General features: G+C 36.1%; 1 protein-coding gene across 1 annotated transcript in view; it reads right to left on the bottom strand.

Annotated features, from left to right (window-relative positions):
• Positions 1-22,310, bottom strand: part of Ehbp1 (Eps15 homology domain containing protein-binding protein 1) — a 65,626-nt gene that overhangs the window by 5,687 nt on the left and 37,629 nt on the right. Inside the window, exons 6-22 of the mRNA XM_089649420.1 lie at positions 20,458-20,519; positions 17,823-17,946; positions 16,388-16,820; positions 14,884-15,082; positions 14,106-14,308; positions 13,288-13,438; positions 12,223-12,554; positions 11,577-11,732; positions 10,690-10,832; positions 8,270-8,443; positions 6,128-6,210; positions 4,839-4,921; positions 4,502-4,609; positions 2,713-2,855; positions 1,887-2,021; positions 1,313-1,398; positions 765-953 (exon numbers count right to left, since the gene is read on the bottom strand). Coding sequence (XP_089505546.1) covers positions 765-953; positions 1,313-1,398; positions 1,887-2,021; positions 2,713-2,855; positions 4,502-4,609; positions 4,839-4,921; positions 6,128-6,210; positions 8,270-8,443; positions 10,690-10,832; positions 11,577-11,732; positions 12,223-12,554; positions 13,288-13,438; positions 14,106-14,308; positions 14,884-15,082; positions 16,388-16,820; positions 17,823-17,946; positions 20,458-20,519 — 2,804 coding nt within the window. The remainder of the gene's footprint in view (positions 1-764; positions 954-1,312; positions 1,399-1,886; positions 2,022-2,712; positions 2,856-4,501; positions 4,610-4,838; positions 4,922-6,127; positions 6,211-8,269; positions 8,444-10,689; positions 10,833-11,576; positions 11,733-12,222; positions 12,555-13,287; positions 13,439-14,105; positions 14,309-14,883; positions 15,083-16,387; positions 16,821-17,822; positions 17,947-20,457; positions 20,520-22,310) is intronic.

The following is a 22,310-nucleotide window of genomic DNA, read 5'->3' as shown; positions in this document are numbered from 1 at the left end:
GGTGATATGTTCATAGGGTAAAGTTTGTTCAGGTCTTGGCGGCGGATGCGCCTGTCCACCAACCGCGTGGTAGGCCGGTTGAAAGAGACCCTTTGACCTCTCCAGCAGGTCTCTCTTGACCCATCGTCTTGCACCGAAGTGGGAGGGATGGATTCAAATCTCCGTCACTCTTGGACACACTCAACCCCAGATTCCTGCCCAACCTTTATACCTTTTTCCTTCCCAGAACTTCCTAAGATTCCTTTACTCAATAAGAACCTTCACACTAGTGGGGTCCGTGACTTTTCAGTGAGCTGGAGTGGTAAGATTGAAAAATACAACATTAATGATGTCTCAATAGCTAAAAATATTGATATAAATTTTTTTTTTTTTTTCAAAATTTCAAATTTTTGTTGCTCCTAAACTGAAAGAATCCTGAATATCTTTTAAAAAAGCAAAAAAATTCTGGTTCAACATCATTAATGTTGTTTTTTATTATACTACCACTAGCTCACTGAAAAGTCACGGACCGCCACTGATCTACACTTCATCCCCAAAGATGACATAGGTCTCCCAAATTGAAGACCTCCGACCTTGACTACTTCAGGACCGCTCAACCAACCAATCGTTTTAGTGGTGGTAATTTTTTTTTTTAAATGATTACCGTGGTTCTGATTGAACTGCCCAAAGCGAGTGGAACAAAAGCATCCCAAATTTTTGTTTTTTCAAACCACACGAGTTTTAGTAAGTCCTGTATTTGTAAGGTTCTAAAAAGAAATTCTCACGCTTGTTCGTGTTCGTGCAGATGGTGAACCAGCTGGTTGCGCGCGTCCACTACCCGCATCAGTTCGTTAAGAAGGCGAGCTTCGCGGCCACGCTGGTTCTCCGACTTGCTCCACTCGTCCACATCGAGAAGTTCACGAAGTTCACCGTCCACTTTGGCGTGGCGCTGGCGCAGTTCGCTTTCTTGCTCACTGGGGATAAAACAAAAATTATTTCACAAAAGTTTACTATCAATTCAGTTGAATTTCTGTCTTATCCTTATTAATGACCAGTTCATATAATTTTACAGATAATTTATATTTTTATGTGAGTAGGTACCGCACAAGAGTCCCAACTGCTTCCCACTGTCCAGAGCCAGGGGACTGTGGCATCGCCAATTAGGGTACGTTATGAGGTTGAAGGCAATGGTTATGAGAAGAAAATGGAGAAGAGAAATGTGGGAAGGTGCCTGGCTATTCTGATTTGGTCACCAAACACTAAAAGCTAAAGCCATTTGAGGCGACAACCTAAATTGTGGTCTTTCGCCACCATATATAAAAACTATACTTACAGTATATTGAGTTGCATCTGCCTTCTTAAGAGGGCATTCTTCTTATTGACTAGAGTGAACCAACTTGCCATCAGCGCATTCTCCTCCTAAACAAATAAAACATAAAATTAAGTAATGCATATGTATAGTGTTTATTAATTACATTAGAATTTGGCCTCCTCGTCGCTGCGGTTACTCGCCGATTACTTCCAATCCTCAGTCCTTCCCGTCCTGCTCAAATCCTTTTCCACATAGTCTCTCTACCTCTTCCGCAGTCTGCCTATAGGACATTTTCACTTTCAAAAGCTTTATCGTTAAATAACTTGCCGGCTTATGCGTTTCTTCCCTCCAACAATATGGGTCACATGAAGAATAAGGTTCACTCCCTCTTTTATTTAAACGCCCGTCACACAGCAGCCCTAAAGATAATATAGTGTGGTGTTAAAACTTTAAAAGGTTGCATTTTATACAGGTCCAAGTAGCGTACCTTGAAGTAACCCACACACAGCATTTTTTGGCATCCTATCATTATTTCTACATTGCAGTCTTTGGGACCTAATGTTTTTTTTCAATATTTTTAATAAGGAATATTTACCGCTTCAGACTGGCCGCTCTCCATGACCTCTCGGAGTTCCTTTTCCAGAATTGCCGCCTGCTGGTCGATGGCAGATTGTTCCCTTTCTAATGCTTCCATTTCACTCTGTATGTAGTTGTTCATATCTTTGCCAAACTGGAAGAGATGAAATCAAAACTTAAATCAAAAACTTCAATCAACGCCTATTTTAACCCCTTCGCCATCATAAAAAATAATTGGAATAATCTCTTAAAAGTCGGAGCAGATAATCCTCAAAATACCCCTTTGAATTTGGCTGAAATGTCGGAATAAAAACGTTTAAATAAGAATGTTTTTTTGCAATTGTTTTCTGTTTACCAGATACTGTTTATATCATAAGACGTTTCCCCAGAAAACCTATCAAAAAATTTATGTGTACAAATATATAAAGTGGTTTTATTATTTCTACATAAACAACAATCAAAGAAATAATGACCTTTTAAAACTCAAATTTTCTTTTTTGCGACACCGTTGAACATTCAAATTATTTCATAAGCCGTCACAGAGGCTACATTCATGAAATAAAAAGTAGAATCTACAGTCACATCATTAGCGCAAGCGATTCTGATTACAGTCTACAAAGAATAAAGGTTAAAATCGCATCAGAAAAAATTCCAGCGTGGATGGTATTATAGCATGCACATATGTTCAAGCTCCGAGCACAGTCATAAAAATTGACACGTACATTTGCTCGAAAAACAGTAGACAGGTTAAATATATATTAAACTAAATTGAATAGAATCGAACTAAACCAAAATAAAACAAACAGAATCAAAAGGAGTTGAGAAAGTTATGTAAAATAATTTACCCCTCTCATAATGTAAGAGTCCTTATCAGGACTGATTCTGTCCATGAGCTCTGCAAAGGATTTGAGTGGGGAACTGGACTTGTTGACTCCGCTCTCAAAGCCTTGTCTCAACGGGGAATGGTTTCCATTGTGTTCTGGTGAACCTGCAACGTTCAAACAAACATGCTTATTATTATTCTTCTACTGACGCTGTTTCTTTTTCCTATCGGATGTTGGCTATAATCAAAGCAACCTTCACTTTGCAGACAGCAGCCTGGAACAACTCAGCAGAACTCTAAAGTCCGCACTACACGATCATCCAACTCCGAACAGTTGGATGATCGTGTAGAGGGGTAGTTCGTATGCTTTAGCTTGAGTTCGGTCGATTTGGCTCATTGGCGTTACAGTGTCCATCATCAGGGCAGACATGTAGATTGTGGTGAAGTGTGTGTTTATGTGGCGTCGAGAAGAATCCAGATTAACTAGTTAATAATAAACCGCTCGACCTACTTAGTACCTACTCCCGAGTTACGTACCTGCAGCCGAAATTAAGTAAACAAAACAAAGCAACCTACTTGCTACAAGCACCTACTTGTCTATCGGCGACAATACTATCGTGCAGTCAGTCCGGCATATTACGACAACTCGCCAGAAGGTTCGAGTCTACCGCCTATGCATAATTACCGCGCTGTCGAAGATTCCCGAAAGGCCCAGACTGTGCGAGTGCCTAGGATTTAGTTGCGATTCATCTACCTACTGTTGCCATCGGCCGTGTAGTATAAATAAGCCCGACGCAGCGAGTCAGTTAGTCATCAGTCCGCCGTCATTTAACAAGGATCAACGAGTGATAACCCGCGCTCCTCTTACTAGCGCGAAGGACAATATTCCCGGTTTCGCACGTACACATCACGGACTCATCGGGACATCATCTTAGCGCTTTGGCCCAGATCGCCGTCCCTGGCCAGCGCTACACGGATTACAGCGCCCTGGTTCCAGCGTCTCTGACCAGCGCTTCATCCACGCATCATGACCACCACGAGGACACGCAGCATCCTCACTGGTCTACGCAGCTCCCGCTCAACCGCCTACAAGGTCCGCCGCACCTTCGGCCTTCCCGTCAGCACTGGAGTATTGATTCCCCAGATCGCCAGTGCCCGACAGTCATCGAGTCCCGGTCACCAGCGCCCGGCGTCGACTCACTGACCCGCGCTTGACCTGTCAACACAGCCAGCATCCGGTGAATTCATCTGTCCTACGTCATCTCTTCATCACGGCAAACTGACTCATAAATAAACACAGTGACCTTCACGACACGCCTTTCATTTCGTGCCTTTAACCACCTGATCCCCAAAGATATATGTAGATGTGATACCGTGTTGCAAACGTTAATCCTCTTAAAGTGGTTTTCTGCATTTCATTTTAGTGTAGCCATCTAATAGGGGATACCAAGAACTATTAAGCTTAGCTATCATTCTTATTGATATTTATAGGGTTTTGTGGATTTCAATTTCCGCCAGTGCGCTCAATGCGTTTTGGGCCTTCTCTGCACTTTAGGCCCAAATAAAAGGCCGGTTTCAAATTAAGTTCTCGGCAAAGGAGGAAGCACAACATGGCATAATAAAACAAAAATTAATCACGGTAATACTTTTGGTAGTAAAAATCGCAAATAGTGTACAAGTAACAATCTTTTAATGATAGCTCTGAAGCCACTTTTGTAAGGTTAGCCTACGGATCAACGTAAAATGTGTCGACCATTATTGCCCTGCTGATTCTGGCATTCTCAAAAAAACGTAATAAAAATCAAACTAACCATCTTTCTTGAAAAAATTGTTCTCAGAGTCAGAGTTGTGAGTCTCCGATTTGATACTTCTGGACGGGCTGCTATCCTGGGAACCTCCGAGGGCAGAGTTGGTCATCCCTACAAAAAAAAACAAGAATTAGGTAGGGTAAACTAGAATGATTGCACACTAAAACAAACAAGTCATACCTTCAATGGGCATGTCGCACACATATCCTTTTTTGAGTTGAATAAAGACAACATTTGAATATGACTTGTGCGTTATTTTGCAAACTTAGTTCCTGCTTTTGCCACCTTATAGTAGTGCTGACTATCTACTACTCTGTTATTAGAGACATTTTGTACTTACCAGAAGCAAATTGTTGTTCAGCTAATGCTTGGGCAGCCGTCAATACTTCAACAGTTCCCATACGGCTGTCAGGAGAGGTTGGACTAGAAAAGTCAAATATCAATTCACTTAAAAAAACAAAACAAAATTCTTTAGGACTATATTATAAACATTCTTGGTATGAGAGATTAAAACAGATAGTAAATATTAATGTAATTGGAAATATAATCTTGCATAAAACTAAAGTGTGAACCGTGCTATCACTTAAGCAAAATCCTAATTGGACGGTACCGAGATTTATTTTGTACATAAACTGCTGTAAATTTTTATAATGTCATCCAATTTCGTGAGTGCCACCAAAACTTGGTAGAATGCATTGTCATCGACAACAAGTCTATCTGCCGAGTTTGGGCTCTATCAGATATGGGGAAGTGGGTTAATCTCCACCTTAAAGATTCCATTTCACTCACTCATTCATTGATTTATTCAAGAAAACAAAATCTTAATTCAAATACAGGGTTTTCCAATGAGAGGTGTTATTTTGATATTCAATCGTAAAAGATCAATGGTGTCGTTGCTTGTGTGGCACGTAGTGCCGTCTTGTTGAAAGTAAACGTTGTCCAGATCAATACCATCCAATTCCGACCATAAAAAATCATTAATCATCTCTCGATAGCGCAATCCATTCACCGTAACTGTTGCTCCAGCCACATTTTCGAAAAAGTAAGGTTCAATGACTCTGCCGGACCATAAACCGCACCAAACAGTCACACGTTGAGAATAGAGAGGCTTTTCAACAATAACTCTTGGGTTTTCCGAGCCCCAGATGCGACAATTTTGCTTGTTGACGAAGCCACCGAGGTGGAAATGGGCCTCATCACTCAAGATGATTTGCATTTGATTCACTCAAGTGAATTTTAATAATTTCAATGCGTTGTTGAAGCGTGTATCGTTCCATTTTTATAAATGGCGTATTTTCTACTTGTCAAATGTCAAAAAATGACAGCTTCAAAAGTAACATCTTCCGAAATAGCGGGCTATTCAAAATAACACCTCTTATTGGAAAACCCTGCACATGTATTTAAAAAGGGTGCAGTAACTTTTAAATTTGCTTTAAATGGCAACACTGGGAAGGTTCGAAGTTAAAAGGACATAATTGAATGTTGCCATTAGTATTGAAAAATAATTAGTGGTACTGTTTTGTATGCGGTTCAGCGTTTTCAACTGTTCCAAAACTGCTGCGTTTGATCGCAGTGCATGCGGGCGGTTAGAGTCCAAACTTAAAATAGGAATATGTATTGATAAATTACCTTCCAACCATTCCAGCTCTGGCTTCGGCAATCAATTTCCTTGCTCTCTCTCTCAATCTAGCCTGTCTCGCTTCCTCTGATTGCTGAAAAATTAAACAAATTCATATTACACTTCATCAAAAAATTACTATGTACCATAATGAAAAAGTAAAGTCTTTATAACGTCGAAAGTTCTGAAAAATATTTAGTTAGCAAATAATATTAAATTACATTGAATTTCTAATATTGAACAACGGTAATTATTATTTGGGAACGAAAGCAAACATCAAAAATAAGGTTGCATTATTTTACAGAAATTCAAATGTAACATTGTAATCAAATGTGACATTGTAACCTAATGTAACATTGCCATCAAATGTAACATTGTCTTCAAATGTAACATTGTCTTCAAATAAAACATTTAATCAAATGTAACATTGCAATCAAATGTAATATTGTAATTAAATACAACATTGTCTTCGATGTAACATTGTCTTCAAATGTAACATTGTCATCAAATATAACATTTAGGACGGGTTGTTTCGTAGAATTTGAACAATTCATCAAATTTCAAAGTTCATTTTCAAGTTCTGTGAAATATTTTTTCGAGTTCTGTTTTCATTTCAGTTTTGTCAAGCAACTAGCCTATAATGATATAATAACAGAACTTGAATAGGACTTTCACAGAACCCGGAAATGAAGGTTGAAATTTGATGAATTATTCGAATTCTCCGAAACAACCCGTCCTAAATCAAATGTAACATTGCCATGAAATGTAACATTGTAATCAAATGTAATATTGTAATTAAATGTAACATTGTCTTCAAATGTAACATTGTCTTCAAATGTAACATTGTCTTCAAATGTAACATTGTCATCAAATGATGAAATCAGTGCCAATTTGTTTTTTTTTTACATTGAAAAGGCCCCCGTTAATCACAGATTTCAGGTCCGCTTCAACTGTTCAACAAATTTGCAGAAAACGACAGTCATGTTGTTATGCTTGTCAACTGATCACAATTCGATGGAAAGCTGAGACCTATAATCGTCGAAACTGGAACCTTTCAAATGCCAAAAACACAAAATGGTGCTTATAGGCCATTTGATGACAATGTTACATTTGAATTTCAGCAAAACACCCTAACCTAAGTTTACCAGTGACTTGTTTTTTTTTTATAATATACACATTAATAATTTACTTACCTTTGTAGTGGGGAATTTGGAAAGCCATTGACATTTTGCAAAATATACAAAAACAAACACAAAAAATGAAACAAAAAGAAGCAATGATAATTTTTGGATTTTACCGGTACAATTCAATTTGAGTCGCTTCCATGAGACAGAAAATGATATTTGGCTAATAACATTTTTAGTTAACTACTAAATAATTATTATAAGTTTCAATTATTTATTGATGTCCCTCAACGACAGTTGTTACAGCCATATTTGTAAGGTTTAAGAAATTTAACAACACCTAGACAAGTGATCAGGGAATATCAGCATGATCAGGGACCTAGACAGTGATCAGGGAATATCAGCATGTATTCAACAAACTTTACCCAGTGATTCATGATTCATGAACAATATCTATATGTGGATTTGAGGCTGAAAGAAGTGGGGATAAGAAGAAGAAGAAAAGAAAGATGAAGGTTGAGAATCTACATTAGAAATTTCAGAAGATTGTCACACTTTTTGCATGTTATGTAACAAAATTCTTCCCTCTTAATATCGTCCAGGTGAGAGAATACCATTCATAATCAAAATGTTACTTAAAATGACTCTAGCTATGTTTTGTGACCAGACCTTGATAGCCAGGTACTACCCTACCTTCCTCTCGATCTGTCTTTTGGAGGACTACCTCCAGGTGGACTACTAAGTCTGACTGGCTCCAGAAATGTAAATCTTGTAAGGTATATTTGGTACAGTAACTTTCCACAAGGCCCTCATTTGGGACCACTGTTATTTTTGTTTTTATAAATTATATTACTACTACATACATACATTTGCTTTTAAAACACAAAGGCCTTGATTGAATCGTTGTCATGATGATCTTTAAGTTTGAAGAACCTTTAAGAATGACTTAACAGCTTTTATAAAAGATTAAAATGTCATTGCCAAATTTCATCTTCGGCGTCACGGAACCGACTTAAATCGTTTTCAAACCTTATTTCCCGGAGCGCTAGCCACACTTTTCTCCTTGACGGATGAATTAGAATTTGTTCCTTGCTCTACAGGCGAAGTCTCCCTATTGCCGTCCTTTTCTCTCGCCTCTCTGCGGGTCGCCTCTAGCAGCTGTCTCGCTCGCTCCTTCAGCTCGTCATGCCTCGATAGAAGTTGCTGATTGGACGATTCAAATGATGTTTTGTTTTTTTCATATGGGTGAAAATTTTGCCAGCCAAATGGGGATTTCGAATTGTTGATATACATTTTTGAAATGAAAGGGGGTAAATATTTTGCATTCTTTTGTGTATACTATTTACAGCTGTCGCATATTTTTTGCACATTATTATTTAAGTCAAATACAAAGTGGGGCAAAAGTAATGTCATAATGTGAATGTGATATAATTTTTGCAAATGGTGTCAAATGTTAATCTGCTTCGACCTTTATGTTGTAGACAGATAGAGAATTATTTGACAACAAGCAATGGAGCGATACACACCTGAAGAATGCTGAATTATTGTTACTGCTTATTTGACCAATGTCCGTTCTGTTGTTTCAACGCATGTGGGGCAAAATAAATGTCATAATTTGAATTGGCTGCCATTTTGTTAGATGAAAAAAATTGGGCTCTGTTATCACAGAAAGTTTACTTGAAGATTTGCACGAGACGCTCAGCCAAACGCTTAATTGTTCGCAGACATCGTGCCGGAAGACAAGGAAAACGATGACGAAATTCACTCTGCGTTAAAACAACAGACCGGAAATTGGTCAAATTATCAGTAACAATAATTCCGCTTCCTTCAGGTGTGTATCGCTCGATTGCTTGTTGTTAACTAATTTTCTACAATATAAATGTCAGAGCACAATGACATTTGATGCTGTGTATTTGCAAAAAATGATGGCACATTCACATTTTGACATTATTTTTGCTACACCTTGTACAATGGGACTGCCTTATGCTATTCCTTCTTGTTATTGATAATACAATATAAATTAACCAAATGAAGAGCGTTCTTACGTGTGTTCAACATTATAATATGGGCAGAGAAAGTGACCGAAAATTGATATGCTCAAAAGATTGCAAAATATATCACTTCATGATTACATTACATATAATTTAAAAAAACAGTGAGAGAAGTAAATACAAATGGCAAAATGATATGGGAATGATTTCGCAAGCTGTGTATTTGCAATTTTAAGCTGTAATATATGACGGACTATTTCACACTAGAACAGAAATACTCTAAAAGCTTTTATTAAACTTTTTTATTATAGAAAAAATACATACATTTAATTTATCCAAAAAAAAAAACTTCTTTATACAAGTTTTATCGATTCATAAAAAAATATTGAAAAATCACATAATTTTTTTTTTTTAATTATATGAACAAAAATCATGACTATAAATCAAACTCGATAAAAATTTTAATTTAAAAATATTTGTCAAACAATTAATTTATGTCTTATCAGAAATATGCATGCTAAAAGCTTTCTTTTCTGAAAAATATTCAAAATGAGACAAATTGTAATATTCTAGTATTCAGTGAAAGAATTTGACATCATGTTTATACAGGGTGTATATTAGGAGGTTCAAGAAAAAGTACTGGAAAAATTTGTCAGGCACATCCTCTACACCTGTGTACATATACTTCAGAATGTACACAACATGTTTTAAACAATTATTCTTGAATTTTGTAATAAAAAAATAATTCAAATTAAAAAATGTATATTTAAAAATGCAAAAATCATTTTAAATACATGTAGGATTACGAAAGATTTTTAAAATATTTATGTTGAGGGATCAGTAGGATTTATAGGCCCTGTTAGAAGTTCTACCGAGCCGAACCCTCTGATATGAAAATATCTGGAGTCGGTGAATTATTTTCCCATTTGATCTCTGGTGTGAGTTGACGTGTTGTTCTTGTATTGTTTTGTATTTATTTTGCTTATATAATGCACTTGCATAATGTTGATTGACTAGATGATCATTTTTGGAAGGGTTTAGTTTTTCCTATGGGGAAGATTTAACCCGGACATAAAGTCGGAAAATTATATATAAACTTACAATACAAATGAAAGAATTTATCTGATTTTCCTGAGTAAAAGTTTTTGATGTGAAAGTGAAGACAAAATTATCATATGAATTTTAATGTGCATGTATGAATGTAACTAGGAATAAAAAAATTAAATGATTCAAACAAAACTAAACTAAAGCAATTCTAAAAACAAAAATAAAAATTTCTAAAAAAAAAAACATATTCTTTGAAAAAAAAAAAAAGAATTATGTCAAATGTATTTTAGCAACACACACAAAAAAGTGTAGGATAACAAACCAAGCTTTTGGATGAAACAAAATAAAAAAAATGAAAAACAAAAAAAACCAAATATAAAAAAATAATTTAATAGCTTTTGATTTACATACTTGATTTGGTTTCGGGAAACATTCCAGAGGCGAAAGAGGCGTTGTTTCGCCCTCGTTCAACGTTGTTGAATGTGAAACCTCTTCACTTTTAATTTCTAGAATCTTTTGTTCTTTCATCTCCAGTTTGGGTTGCTTTGATTTGGCTGAAATAAAAATATATAATGTTGAAAGCATTTTTTCAAGATTTATTCTTTTTTGCATTTATTGCACCTTCCTTAACCCGCCTCACCCAACCCGCCGTACAACCAACAAACTTATGTGTGCTGGCCGCCAAAATAGGAAAACAAACAAATACATTGCATTAGTTAACACGGTATGCAGTAACCCAACACAACACAATTTTATACCAAATTGTTACATAATTACATACAGATTTAAATTTTGTTTAGCTCCTCTGTTTTACATTAAAAATTCGTGAACAAAATAACTTTTCAATAAAATCATTGTATGTAGGTACATACCAAGGTTTTGTTTGTCTGAATATTTGTAGAGGCTGTACCAAAGATAATAGAAACAATGGAGATGGGCCATGAACCATCATTAGTATGTAACCGCTCCGCAATGAGTGTCTCAGCATCGTTTACACATACTACTGCAAATCGTTTCTACGCACAGCGGTGCCCCGCCTGTATCTACCTACACACCAAAAGCATAACTTTCATTGCATATCCGCTTTAATAAACCATTCAGTTTGGTCATAGCTTTGTGACAGTCGACACACTACCACGCCACAACTCCCCTTGTTTCTACTATCTACAGACTTCACAGTTGTAATAAATCATAAAAATAAATTTAAATAAAACAAGACCTAAACGAAAGCCTTGTGGAACTCCTTAAAACACTATATATCAAGAATTTTTTCACTTTAAATTTGAAAAACCACTTACAATCGTCAAGATGCACGGTCAGCACATCCTGAATTTCATCATCTTCCTCATCAGAGCCGAAGGGATCCGTCAGTTGCTTCCTGGTCATCAGCTTCACGGGCCAAGCCTCTCGCACCGTCACTCCCATAGTCGGCTGCTGACCCTTAACTGCATCAGCTAGAGAATAAATACCAATGTTAGTTAAGTCATCATCAACATTGTCTGACCCATTCTGTAGAAGGATGAGAATTAGCGTCGTTGGGAATTTTCCCTTATGGTAATGTCTCCCATGAATGGCACTGCATAAATTAACCAAGTATTAATAAGAAATAAGGTTCTCCTCATCGTATTGAGAGTACTTGGAATACTAATAAGTTGTACGCTACTCTTGCTTTTTCCAAAAAAGTTACCAAAGTGCTAATATTTTACAGTTTCATCTGAATAAATCTATAATCAATGGAGTAATCTATAATTTGAAACCTGTAACTTTACGCGCACGCAAACATTCAATAGTGATTGTCTTAAATGTAGTATTTATGACTCAATACATTTTTAACGATATTTTTCAAATGGAAACCACAAATCAACCTATTTGGATACTTTGTGTTTGATATTCCATCAGGTGTGAATAATATACACAAGAATGACATCAGTAAATTGAACTTACCAACTGTAGCGGAATCTTTTTTATCCTTTGATTCAATTGGAGCATGTTTAGCCGCATCTCCGCTATCTTTATTCATGGTGAACTTCTCAAATGGCGATTTGATACTGGCCAATTTATCTTTTGTCGGTGACAGAACCTTTCCAAATATGTTCTTGGATGATGCCAAAATCATATCTTTCATGTCTTTCATGGCGTTGACCGGGGATTTCTCTTTTTGGAAAGTGGCCTCTGTTACTGAAATTCTGTCAGGCGAAGTGACGTTTTGGGTGTTTGGTTTAGAGAAGGCTGTGCTGCGATCTTGTGAGTGTTGAGAATCTATGGAGCCTTGAGAACTGAAAAAAATAACAATTATATTAAGAGACACTGTATTCACAAAACTACATGAAGGGTATGAAAAGACACGTATGGTGCAAATGTCCCCGCCCTGATGGGAACAAGGCTCAGATACCTGGAAAGACTCGTTGTGGAACCAGGGATCGTAGCCAAATACCCAATGACAACCCTGGTGAACTTTTTCAAAGGGAAAGGGTTACTGTTAAAGGAATGACGTGAAATGGAAGATAGCACAATGGGCTTATGGCCTAAATGCTCATAGGAACTATATGTAAATCATCTCCGCTTTAATAAATAAATAATAAAATAATGGCCAACCCGATCAGGGAATGTTTTGGGAATGGTTTGAAGATGTAAAGAAGAAGGTTGGAAGTAATTGGCTGTTCAGTCTGAATCACCAAACATGGCTGAATCCATTTCAAGCAAATTTAGTTTTATAATTGTGGTCTTTTACCAGGACAATAGTGATAGTATTTACCACTCCAAAAGTGGAAGTTCGTAAAGGGTTGATATATAATCTGAAAAACCTTTTTGTTTAAGTTAAGCCGAGGAACGACAATTTAAGATGTTCATTATTCCACAACCAGCTAATGCGACAGCGGCGTAGATAAGGTTAATAATAACGATGATCTTCAAAATTTGCTTGATGATTTCTTAACCTGTAAACTACCGAATCTCAAAATGTTGGGTAGTTGGTAAACAAAGTAGAAGAATATATTGATTGATAGTTACCTGAGAGATGTTCTATTTGTGGCAGGCTGAGCATCCAGCCTCTTCTGTCTCATGGTGAGTATCTCCTGGGAGAAGAGCTCAACTGATATGTCTGTATCTTTGTCTGTATTAAAGCGGCCGATGGTATAAGATGATTCTTCTGAAGTTGGACCTGAAATAGATAAAAAAAAATTTAAAGAGGTCCCAAATGGGAGTCTTGTGGTATGCCTGAGAAAACTATTTTAAACACTCAAACAGATGTGTTTAGCACACTTAGCTTCAGAGTCCAAAGGTTAGTGGTTCAATTCTCATCCAATGAGATCCTAATTCAAAGCTTTGCAGACTTATAAGTGGAAAATGTAGCTGGTGCCACGATGGAGGACTTAGCTAGGCAGAGGATTGAACCCATGACGCCTGGGTGAGAACCCAACACAGTGGAATGTGTCCTATTCTTAATCTTGTTCATGCTTACACCAGTCTTGAATTTCCACATCTGTAATATGGTCATACATGGCTTTACCATGCATACTATCAGAGATCTCATTTCTAAAGTACCCAAGTGATAAATATTCTCATGGTACTCCTTTTTACATTCATCCGATCACCATCATCTAAAAATCACTGTAAAAATCAATTGTGATTACCTACCGCACCAGAATCCCAACTACTCCAAACCATCAAGAACCAGTGGGACTATGATACTGAATATAGTATACAACCATTACCGGGATTTGAACCCCGGACCACTGCATTCATAGTCGAGGAACTTTACCACTGGACTACGTCCGTCAACACAAGACCGTCTCTGCAAATATTGCACAGCATTGCACATCACTCACCAATCTTATCCAGTCTATATTGCCTGTGCGTAAACAGGGCGCGTAATTGATGCAGATATGTGAGCAACGCGAGTCTGTCTGGGCCGCGGGCTCTACGCAATTCCGATGCGTGAAAAACGCCAGGAACACCCAACGCCTCAGATGCCTTGAGCGCAATGCGGATGTTGTTTTCGGCGTCGTTTGGAGTTATGATTGTCATATCACTGTAAAATAAAAAAATACGAAGATTGAATTAGTTAATAAAATCATATTGTTTATTGACAAGCTTTTAACACGGTTGGCATAAGTAAAAAATTGTTTGAACGAAGCTAGCAATCCACAATGGAGTGCTGATACCAACTCTAATATATGGCAGTAAGGCATGAAACGACTCTGTGCAGAAGCGGATTCCCCTAATCGATTGCAATCTTTAGATTATAAATGGGAATTCTGTCCTTGTTCTACAGGTATTTTAATGGAAGATGCTCCAAGGAACTAGCGTCATTTGTACACGGTTGACATTTGCATATGAGAATGGGTTGTGTCTACAACTCGTTCTTGAGTTCAACAGCTCGGCTGTGGAACAACTTGCTGTGTTTCCTCCCTACTACAATATGGGTCTCAAAGACCCATGTTCACTACTTTCTCTCCTCAAAAAAGACCCTTCATACAGCATCCCCAAAGATGTCATAGGCCCTGAGACAAATTATTTTTCTGAAGGCCTCCTGTGTGGAGAGTTAATGTATGAAAATATACATTTTTTAAAAACCGCCTATCGAAGAAATCAGATTTAACTCACATGAGATTGGGCCTAAAGTGGTGAATGATGGCACAGAATGCCACCCCATCCGTCCAACTGGTGGTCAAGTTGGTCACCTTGCACTGAGGATAGTCTGCAGTCACCTGTTGGCACCACTGCAGCAGGTCAAGGGCTACAGCTGGTTCCTTGCCCATGCTGTCCTCCCGAGATGATTCACGACTTAGCTTCCCACGAGATACTGAAATCAAATTCAGTCATATTAATTCATCAGTATTGTTAATTGTACTTTCCAGTATGGAATTTGATGTCCTCCACAATTTTTTCTCCACTGGCTGCAATACAATTCGCTTTCAGTTCTAAGTTCTTCTCTTCCCTTATCACTTGACTAATTGTGTTATCCAATAAGAGTGCACAACAGCTAACTGTTCAAATCACATATTGTCTGTCAGGTTTGGAAGCCATTTCTGGTTTGGATCCATAGAAACCTGAAAGCAGCTCTTGATCATTTGCGGGAAATGGAGAAAACGGACATCTGTTTAGTAGATTCCCCTATTTGAACAGACGAATTACATTAACATGGGAATGCCATGTTTATTCAATAGAAATTTCTCTAAAGAACCACCTCCATTGAACCCTTCGTCACCGGTGTGCAGTTAAGAGATGAGAATTTGTTGTTTTTTTCAACATGTTCTTGTGTTCAACAGCTTGGCTGTGGAATGAATTGCTGGCTTACATGTTACCTCCCTCCTAAAACATGGGTCTCATTAAGGCTCAGGTTCACTCTCTCCTTTACTTAAAAAGACCCTCCACACAGGAGCCCCAAATATAAGAAAAATTTAAAACAGGTCCAAGTAGAGTACCTTGAGGAAATAACATTTTAAAGAAGTTGGAATTTTCTTTTAGTGCAATAAAGGACCAATTTAAATAAAGATAAAGTGACTGAAGAGAATATTTTAATACAATGCTGGTGAAAATGAACATAAAAACCTTCAGTTACTGGATAAAAGAGAATAATGACAAACAGAACATGATAAAGAAATTGATTAGGTTAAGCTAGTTTGTTATTTTTCTTCAATATTCTGTTTTGTCACTGTTCTGTTTTGCTATGGAACCAATAACTTCCATGACAAAACAGAATATTATTGAAAAGTGATATAAACTGTTGAAAAGTTATTAAAAAGAAAACAAATTCAACCTAACCTAACCCAATCTAAACTAACATAAGTAACAAACTAAACTAACCTAACCATAGAATAAATAATTACACAAGTACGTTATGGGCATGTTTCATGATCCAAATATTTGCTTAATCGAGGTTTGAATTTCCAAATGTGTTTACGAAATACAATTGGGATGGAGATCTACATTATCAGGCGAGTGTAAGTGAGACGGAACGCTAGGATATTGGGCTAAATGGAACATTTGTTTTCATTTAAATTAGTAGGTTATAAATTTCTAGTGCTATTTATTTATTCCATGAACATAACTTGTTATTTTGTCTTGTTCTGTTTGTAACTAAAAACTAATAAAAAAAACTTTGTACCTTCTTGGACTATGGGCGTTTTATCAGACTCCTTCCCCAAATCTACAACAGGCGTTGTAACGTTCGAATTGGACTCTTCAAGATTCTCAGAGTAAGCAAAATCATTGTGGTTTGTCTTCAACTCCAACGGTTTTAGGTTCTTCTTCGACAGATGATGCTTAGTCGTCGTGAAGCTAATCGGGTCAAAGATGGATCTTGGTTTCATGGACGTGCTGTTTGCTTTTGGACCTTCTGAGTTCGGATTGAATCCAGAATGGTTTTTGGTGGACGGGTCTAGGGGGTTTTGTATCTTCAGCGGATTGAGGGGTATGGGAATTTTTAAGGGGTCCAGGGGGGTGGAGGCTGTGGGGGTGGAGTCTAGAGACGCAATGCTTCCGGGGGTGCCTGCAAGACTGGAGGTCATCATCTCCATTTGTTGGGTGAGATCGAGCATCTGAGAAAAACAATTGAGCATTTTATTTTAAATTAAAGAATCAAAGAAAAGTTGCAATGAATTAAAATCATCAAACATACTAATTTCGGTTGTGGGTCTGTCTGTGAGTGATCCGGTTCAATGAACTCGGATTTATTTTGAATTTAAGGGTAATTTTCCAAATTGGAACTGATTGTGTCAAGAACTCAGACAGTAATTAAGTACCTACCTACAGTATAATATTTTTTAATAAGAAAATTATTTTAATTCTATATTTGAAATGTGTTCTTAGGATCAATCTCGACAAGTAATATCAAATTTCGCGATTTACTCGAGTTTATTACTCGTGTTTGCTCTAGTATCATGATATCGCGGGGTGATTTCATATGTTGTATCTAGTGAAGGGCTTATCTTGGGTACTTTATACGAATGTACAATATTAATAACATACTTGATTATTGAGCCCAATCACCTTCAACATACCAACTAGAAATACTTGAGTGAAAATTATTTTTGATTAAAACAACAATATTAGAACTGAGCCATTTACTTGCAAAATTTAAAAAAATTAAAAATTTAATTACAAAATTATAAAGAACCCATGCATAAGAATAGTATAGTGCTTATCTTAATTATTATTGTTATTGAGGCATGTTATTACAGCCTTCTTGTAGCTATATTCCTTGCAGTTGAACACATCTAAAATTTCTGCAAAGATATTGCCAACTGCATGCAATCTAGGTAAATTTTGAATTAAATTATTAATAGATTGCATGCAGTTGGCAATACCTTTGCAGAAATTTTAGATGTGTTCAACTGCAAGGAATATAGCTACAAGAAGGCTGTAATAACATGCCTCAATAACAATAATAATTAAGATAAGCACTATACTATTCTTATGCATGGGTTCTTTATAATTTTAATTCATGATTACTGCTCCACTAAATTATTATGTATATATAAATATAACATGTTTGTAAAAGCCCGTCCGCCCGTGGGAGTATAATATGAATAAATAAATACTTGTTGAATGCTGGCAGAGTTATCAGACAGGCTGCAATCGTCCTCTTCAAAGTCGTCTAAAGGCGCTATGTCGGAATTATTGTTCACGGACATCATGGAGGCCATCGATTGCATGTCTTCATCCCTACAAATAAAACATTAAAATTAGTCCTAACAATAAATGCAACATACCATGATTAGCTCTTTCATCATTTTCTCACAAGGGTTATATATGATTAAGGGTTGTTATATACGATTAAGATTTCGCTTTCATGCTTCTCGATTTCCTCTTCAAAACAATCAAAGCATTATACCTATCATCACCTGGTTCAAGGCTTTGAATAAAAATATCACTAAATTGTCTATCTTTTCATCAATTTCCTCTTCAAAACAATCAACGTATTATACCTTTCATTACCTGGTTCAAAGCTTCGAAGAAAAATATCACTAAATTGTCTATGTTTTCATCAATTTCTCAATTTCCTCTTCAAAACAATCAACGTATTATACCTTTCATCACCTGGTTCAAGGCTTCGAAGAAAAATATCACTGAATTGTCTATCTTTTCATCAATTTCTCGATTCCCTCTTTAAAACAATCAACGCATTATAGCTATAATCACCTGGTTCAAGGCTTCCAAGAAAAATATCACTAAATTGTCTATCTTTTCATCAATTTCTCAGTTTCCTTTTCAAAACAATCAACGCATTATACCTATCATCACCTAGTTCAAGGCTTCCAAGAAAAATATCACTAAATTGTCTATCTGTTCATCAATTTCTCAGTTTCCTTTTCAAAAAATCATTGCATTATACCTATCATCACCTGGTTCAAGGCTTCCAAGAAAAATATCACTAAATTGTCTATCTGTTCATCAATTTCTCAGTTTCCTTTTCAAAAAATCATTGCATTATACCTATCATCACCTGGTTCAAGGCTTCCAAGAAAAATATCACTAAATTGTCTATCTGTTCATCAATTTCTCAGTTTCCTTTTCAAAACAATCATCGCATTATACCTATCATCACCTGGTTCAAGGCTTCCAAGAAAAATATCACTAAATTGTCTATCTTTTCATCAATTTCTCAGTTTCCTTTTCAAAAAATCATTGCATTATACCTATCATCACCTGGTTCAAGGCTTCCAAGAAAAATATCACTAAATTGTCTATCTGTTCATCAATTTCTCAGTTTCCTTTTCAAAACAATCATCGCATTATACCTATCATCACCTGGTTCAAGGCTTCCAAGAAAAATATCACTAAATTGTCTATCTGTTAATCAATTTCTCAGTTTCCTTTTCAAAACAATCATCGCATTATACCTATCATCACCTGGTTCAAGGCTTCCAAGAAAAATATCACTAAATTGTCTATCTGTTCATCAATTTCTCAGTTTCCTTTTCAAAACAATCATCGCATTATACCTATCATCACCTGGTTCAAGGCTTCCAAGAAAAATATCACTAAATTGTCTATCTGTTCATCAATTTCTCAGTTTCCTTTTCAAAACAATCATCGCATTATACCTATCATCACCTGGTTCAAGGCTTCCAAGAAAAATATCACTAAATTGTCTATCTGTTCATCAATTTCTCAGTTTCCTTTTCAAAACAATCATCGCATTATACCTATCATCACCTGGTTCAAGGCTTCCAAGAAAAATATCACTAAATTGTCTATCTTTTCATCACTAGCTCGTGCGTACTGTACCTACCGCTTGTAAAATCGCACTTGTCATAAATAACTAGCTTGCGGGATTGTTTTGGTTTTCGGCTGTAAAAATTTACTCATCACAAACCCGCGGCCCCATTCTTGCGGCGTGTTTGTCAGTTTCATTCGGCCCATTTGGCTATAGAGAGAAATCGGCCTAAATGCTTGGGATAATTCTTGAAAACCCTGGTTGAGAACATTTTTTTATAGAGTTTTCGTTAATTTACGCTGCTTTTCCTAAATGGAATGAAATTTGAAGAACCCCTCAACGAAAAAAAAAAAAAATCTAACACATGAAGTGCCATAAAAATATGAATCCATCCCTAACGGGATAGGAAATTTCCACCTCATTTTGTTTGTTACTATTCACTCCGAGAATAATTCCTAACTATTGTTTCAGACCCATTCATGTATTCAGAAATTATGTTGACAAAATTATTGGCTCGGTATATAAGAGAATCAACCCCGTTATAACAGTCAACAACTATATGAAGATCTAATTAACAACTATTGGCGTGATCGTTATAACCAAGTTTAACTGTATATATATTTATTTTTTGGTTTGACTGAGGATTGAACCGTCTTCCCCAGGGACCGGCATTTAACTGTTGTGAACTTGTAAAATGTCTTTTAAAACTTTTAAAAAAATATATATATATTTTTGTTTGACTAATTGGATGGTACCAAAATTTATTTAGTATATTAACTACTGTAATTTTTTGTGTGCATGAGTGCCACCAAAAGTTGATAGAATGCATTGTCATTGACAACGAGTCTATCTGCTGAGTTTCAGTTCGATCGGATGTCGGAAAGTGGGTTAATTTCCACTTCTAAAATTCCAATTAATTCATTCATTACGAGATTTAGTTCATCTTCGATTTCGTTTTTTTAATGTCGCTGTAACTTAGTTGATGAGTAGATAAATATTTTTTTTAATTAACTTACGCAGCACTTCCTTCTCGAAGTAGAACAGAACTTATGGTCACCTCCATGGATGCCGATGTTACCTATAAAAAAGAAATATAAATGAGTAGTTTATTAGTAAAACTAACTAAACAAACAAACACCATTTAAGGCGATGCCATATGTAGTAATGCAAAATCATGTGTTTTTGGTTTGAAAATTTGGTCGCCTAGAAATCTTTCAGATGCTTTGATTAAATTCTGCGAGTAGAATACATCTTGGCCTTTGAAATAATCGAGTATTTTTTAGATAAGTCTTTTTATAAGCCCAGAAAAAAATAATGTATAAGGCCTATGAAAACTGCTTTAAAGTTCAAAATCTCGTACTTACGAACCCATTTTCAGTTATAATTTTATTGTATAATGTGACAAATTAAGTTATTTATAAAATGATCGGAAAAAAATTAAATATTTATGCCTGAACATCCACAAAATAAAATAAAAGGCATTTTTAGACCATGTTTTTTTCTTGCATAAATCAAAACCGGCGGATGGTGTTAAGCGGTATTTAAACCTTATCGCCATCTACGTAAGGGTTGTTATTGATAGCGGCTCAATTTAAAATATTACACGACGTAGTGCATCGCCTTAAACGCAAGAAACAAAACTCTGTCTTGTCCAGTGGCGGTTTTCTCTAAAGTGAATTCCCATAAAAAAATATAAGGAAATAAAACAAAAGAGTGAATATCGATCTGTTAAAATGATACTCATACTGCCCAAGAGTGAGTCTGAAATGAATCCCAAATCCCATAGGTGCGTTATGAATATCAGCACCTATGGGACCTTCTGTCACACTTCCTAGGTTCATACAAAACATACTAGTGGCGCCAGAGTGGTAGACCTGCAAACCTTGAGAATGTAGTAAGTGCCTGAGTGCGCAGCACCTATGATATTTGTTAACACAAAATTCGTACAGAACAGCATTTTTTTATGTGATTATGATTTTTTAAGTAGTTATTAACCACTCAGAACATTAGAACGTCAAAAGACGTAAATATGATAATAGCGGTCAAGACATTAGAAGGTCTTTTCACGTAAACGCGCGGAATTTTACAAAAATCGATTTATTTCCATCACTAGTATACGGATTGCCATGATTTAAAAAACAGAGTATCGATAATGAATAACGCTACGCGTCTGTATTCAAGAATATCTATGGAACGTAGAGGTGCATTATCTAAGCCGATTGGATCTGTCATCTTGTTCGTTCATAATTTATTGCGTTTCTAAATAATTTATTAAAAATATTTTAGTTTGGACGGTTAATATTTTGAGGTGACTAATAGTTTTTAATTATATTTCTTCAATATATAAAGTGTTATTTCTTTATGATACTCAGAAAAAAGTACACTTTTCACGGCTTTGAAATAATGGTAAGCGATTTTTACATATTTTTGACGTTTTCATAAAATGTATATTTAGAAACGCAAATATTTACGTATAACAACACAATGCGATAGTGGATTTCATAATCTTTCCAAAACATTTTTTTGAATGAGGCTACGTTTGCATGAAATAACTTTAGGCTACGTTCCCAAAACGTGAGTTATGAAGCTTTTAGCAAAACTCGTAAATAACACAAAAATTATCACGTTTTGACAGTTCTCAAAGGAACACACAGTAAATAAAAGTCTTTGTCTGAGAGGTTAAAATAAGTTACTCACTGAAGTTGTATATCTTTTACCTTAAAAAAAAACAGTTTCTTGCGCAAATTGTGAGTTCCGAATTTTAAAATATTTTTTGCAACCTGCAAATCATATTCTTTAGCCACAGATGTTTAAATGAATTGCCGAATTGTATATTATTGCTAGGTCGCTAATCTCTGGCGCAGTGAAG

The sequence above is a fragment of the Hesperophylax consimilis genome, chromosome 30 (genome assembly GCF_061612785.1).
Source record: "Hesperophylax consimilis isolate HC1 chromosome 30, BYU_Hcon_1.0, whole genome shotgun sequence".
Lineage (NCBI taxonomy): Eukaryota > Metazoa > Arthropoda > Insecta > Trichoptera > Limnephilidae > Hesperophylax > Hesperophylax consimilis.
Note: the sequence above shows the minus strand (reverse complement) of the source record. Positions and strands in the feature narration are given on the sequence as shown.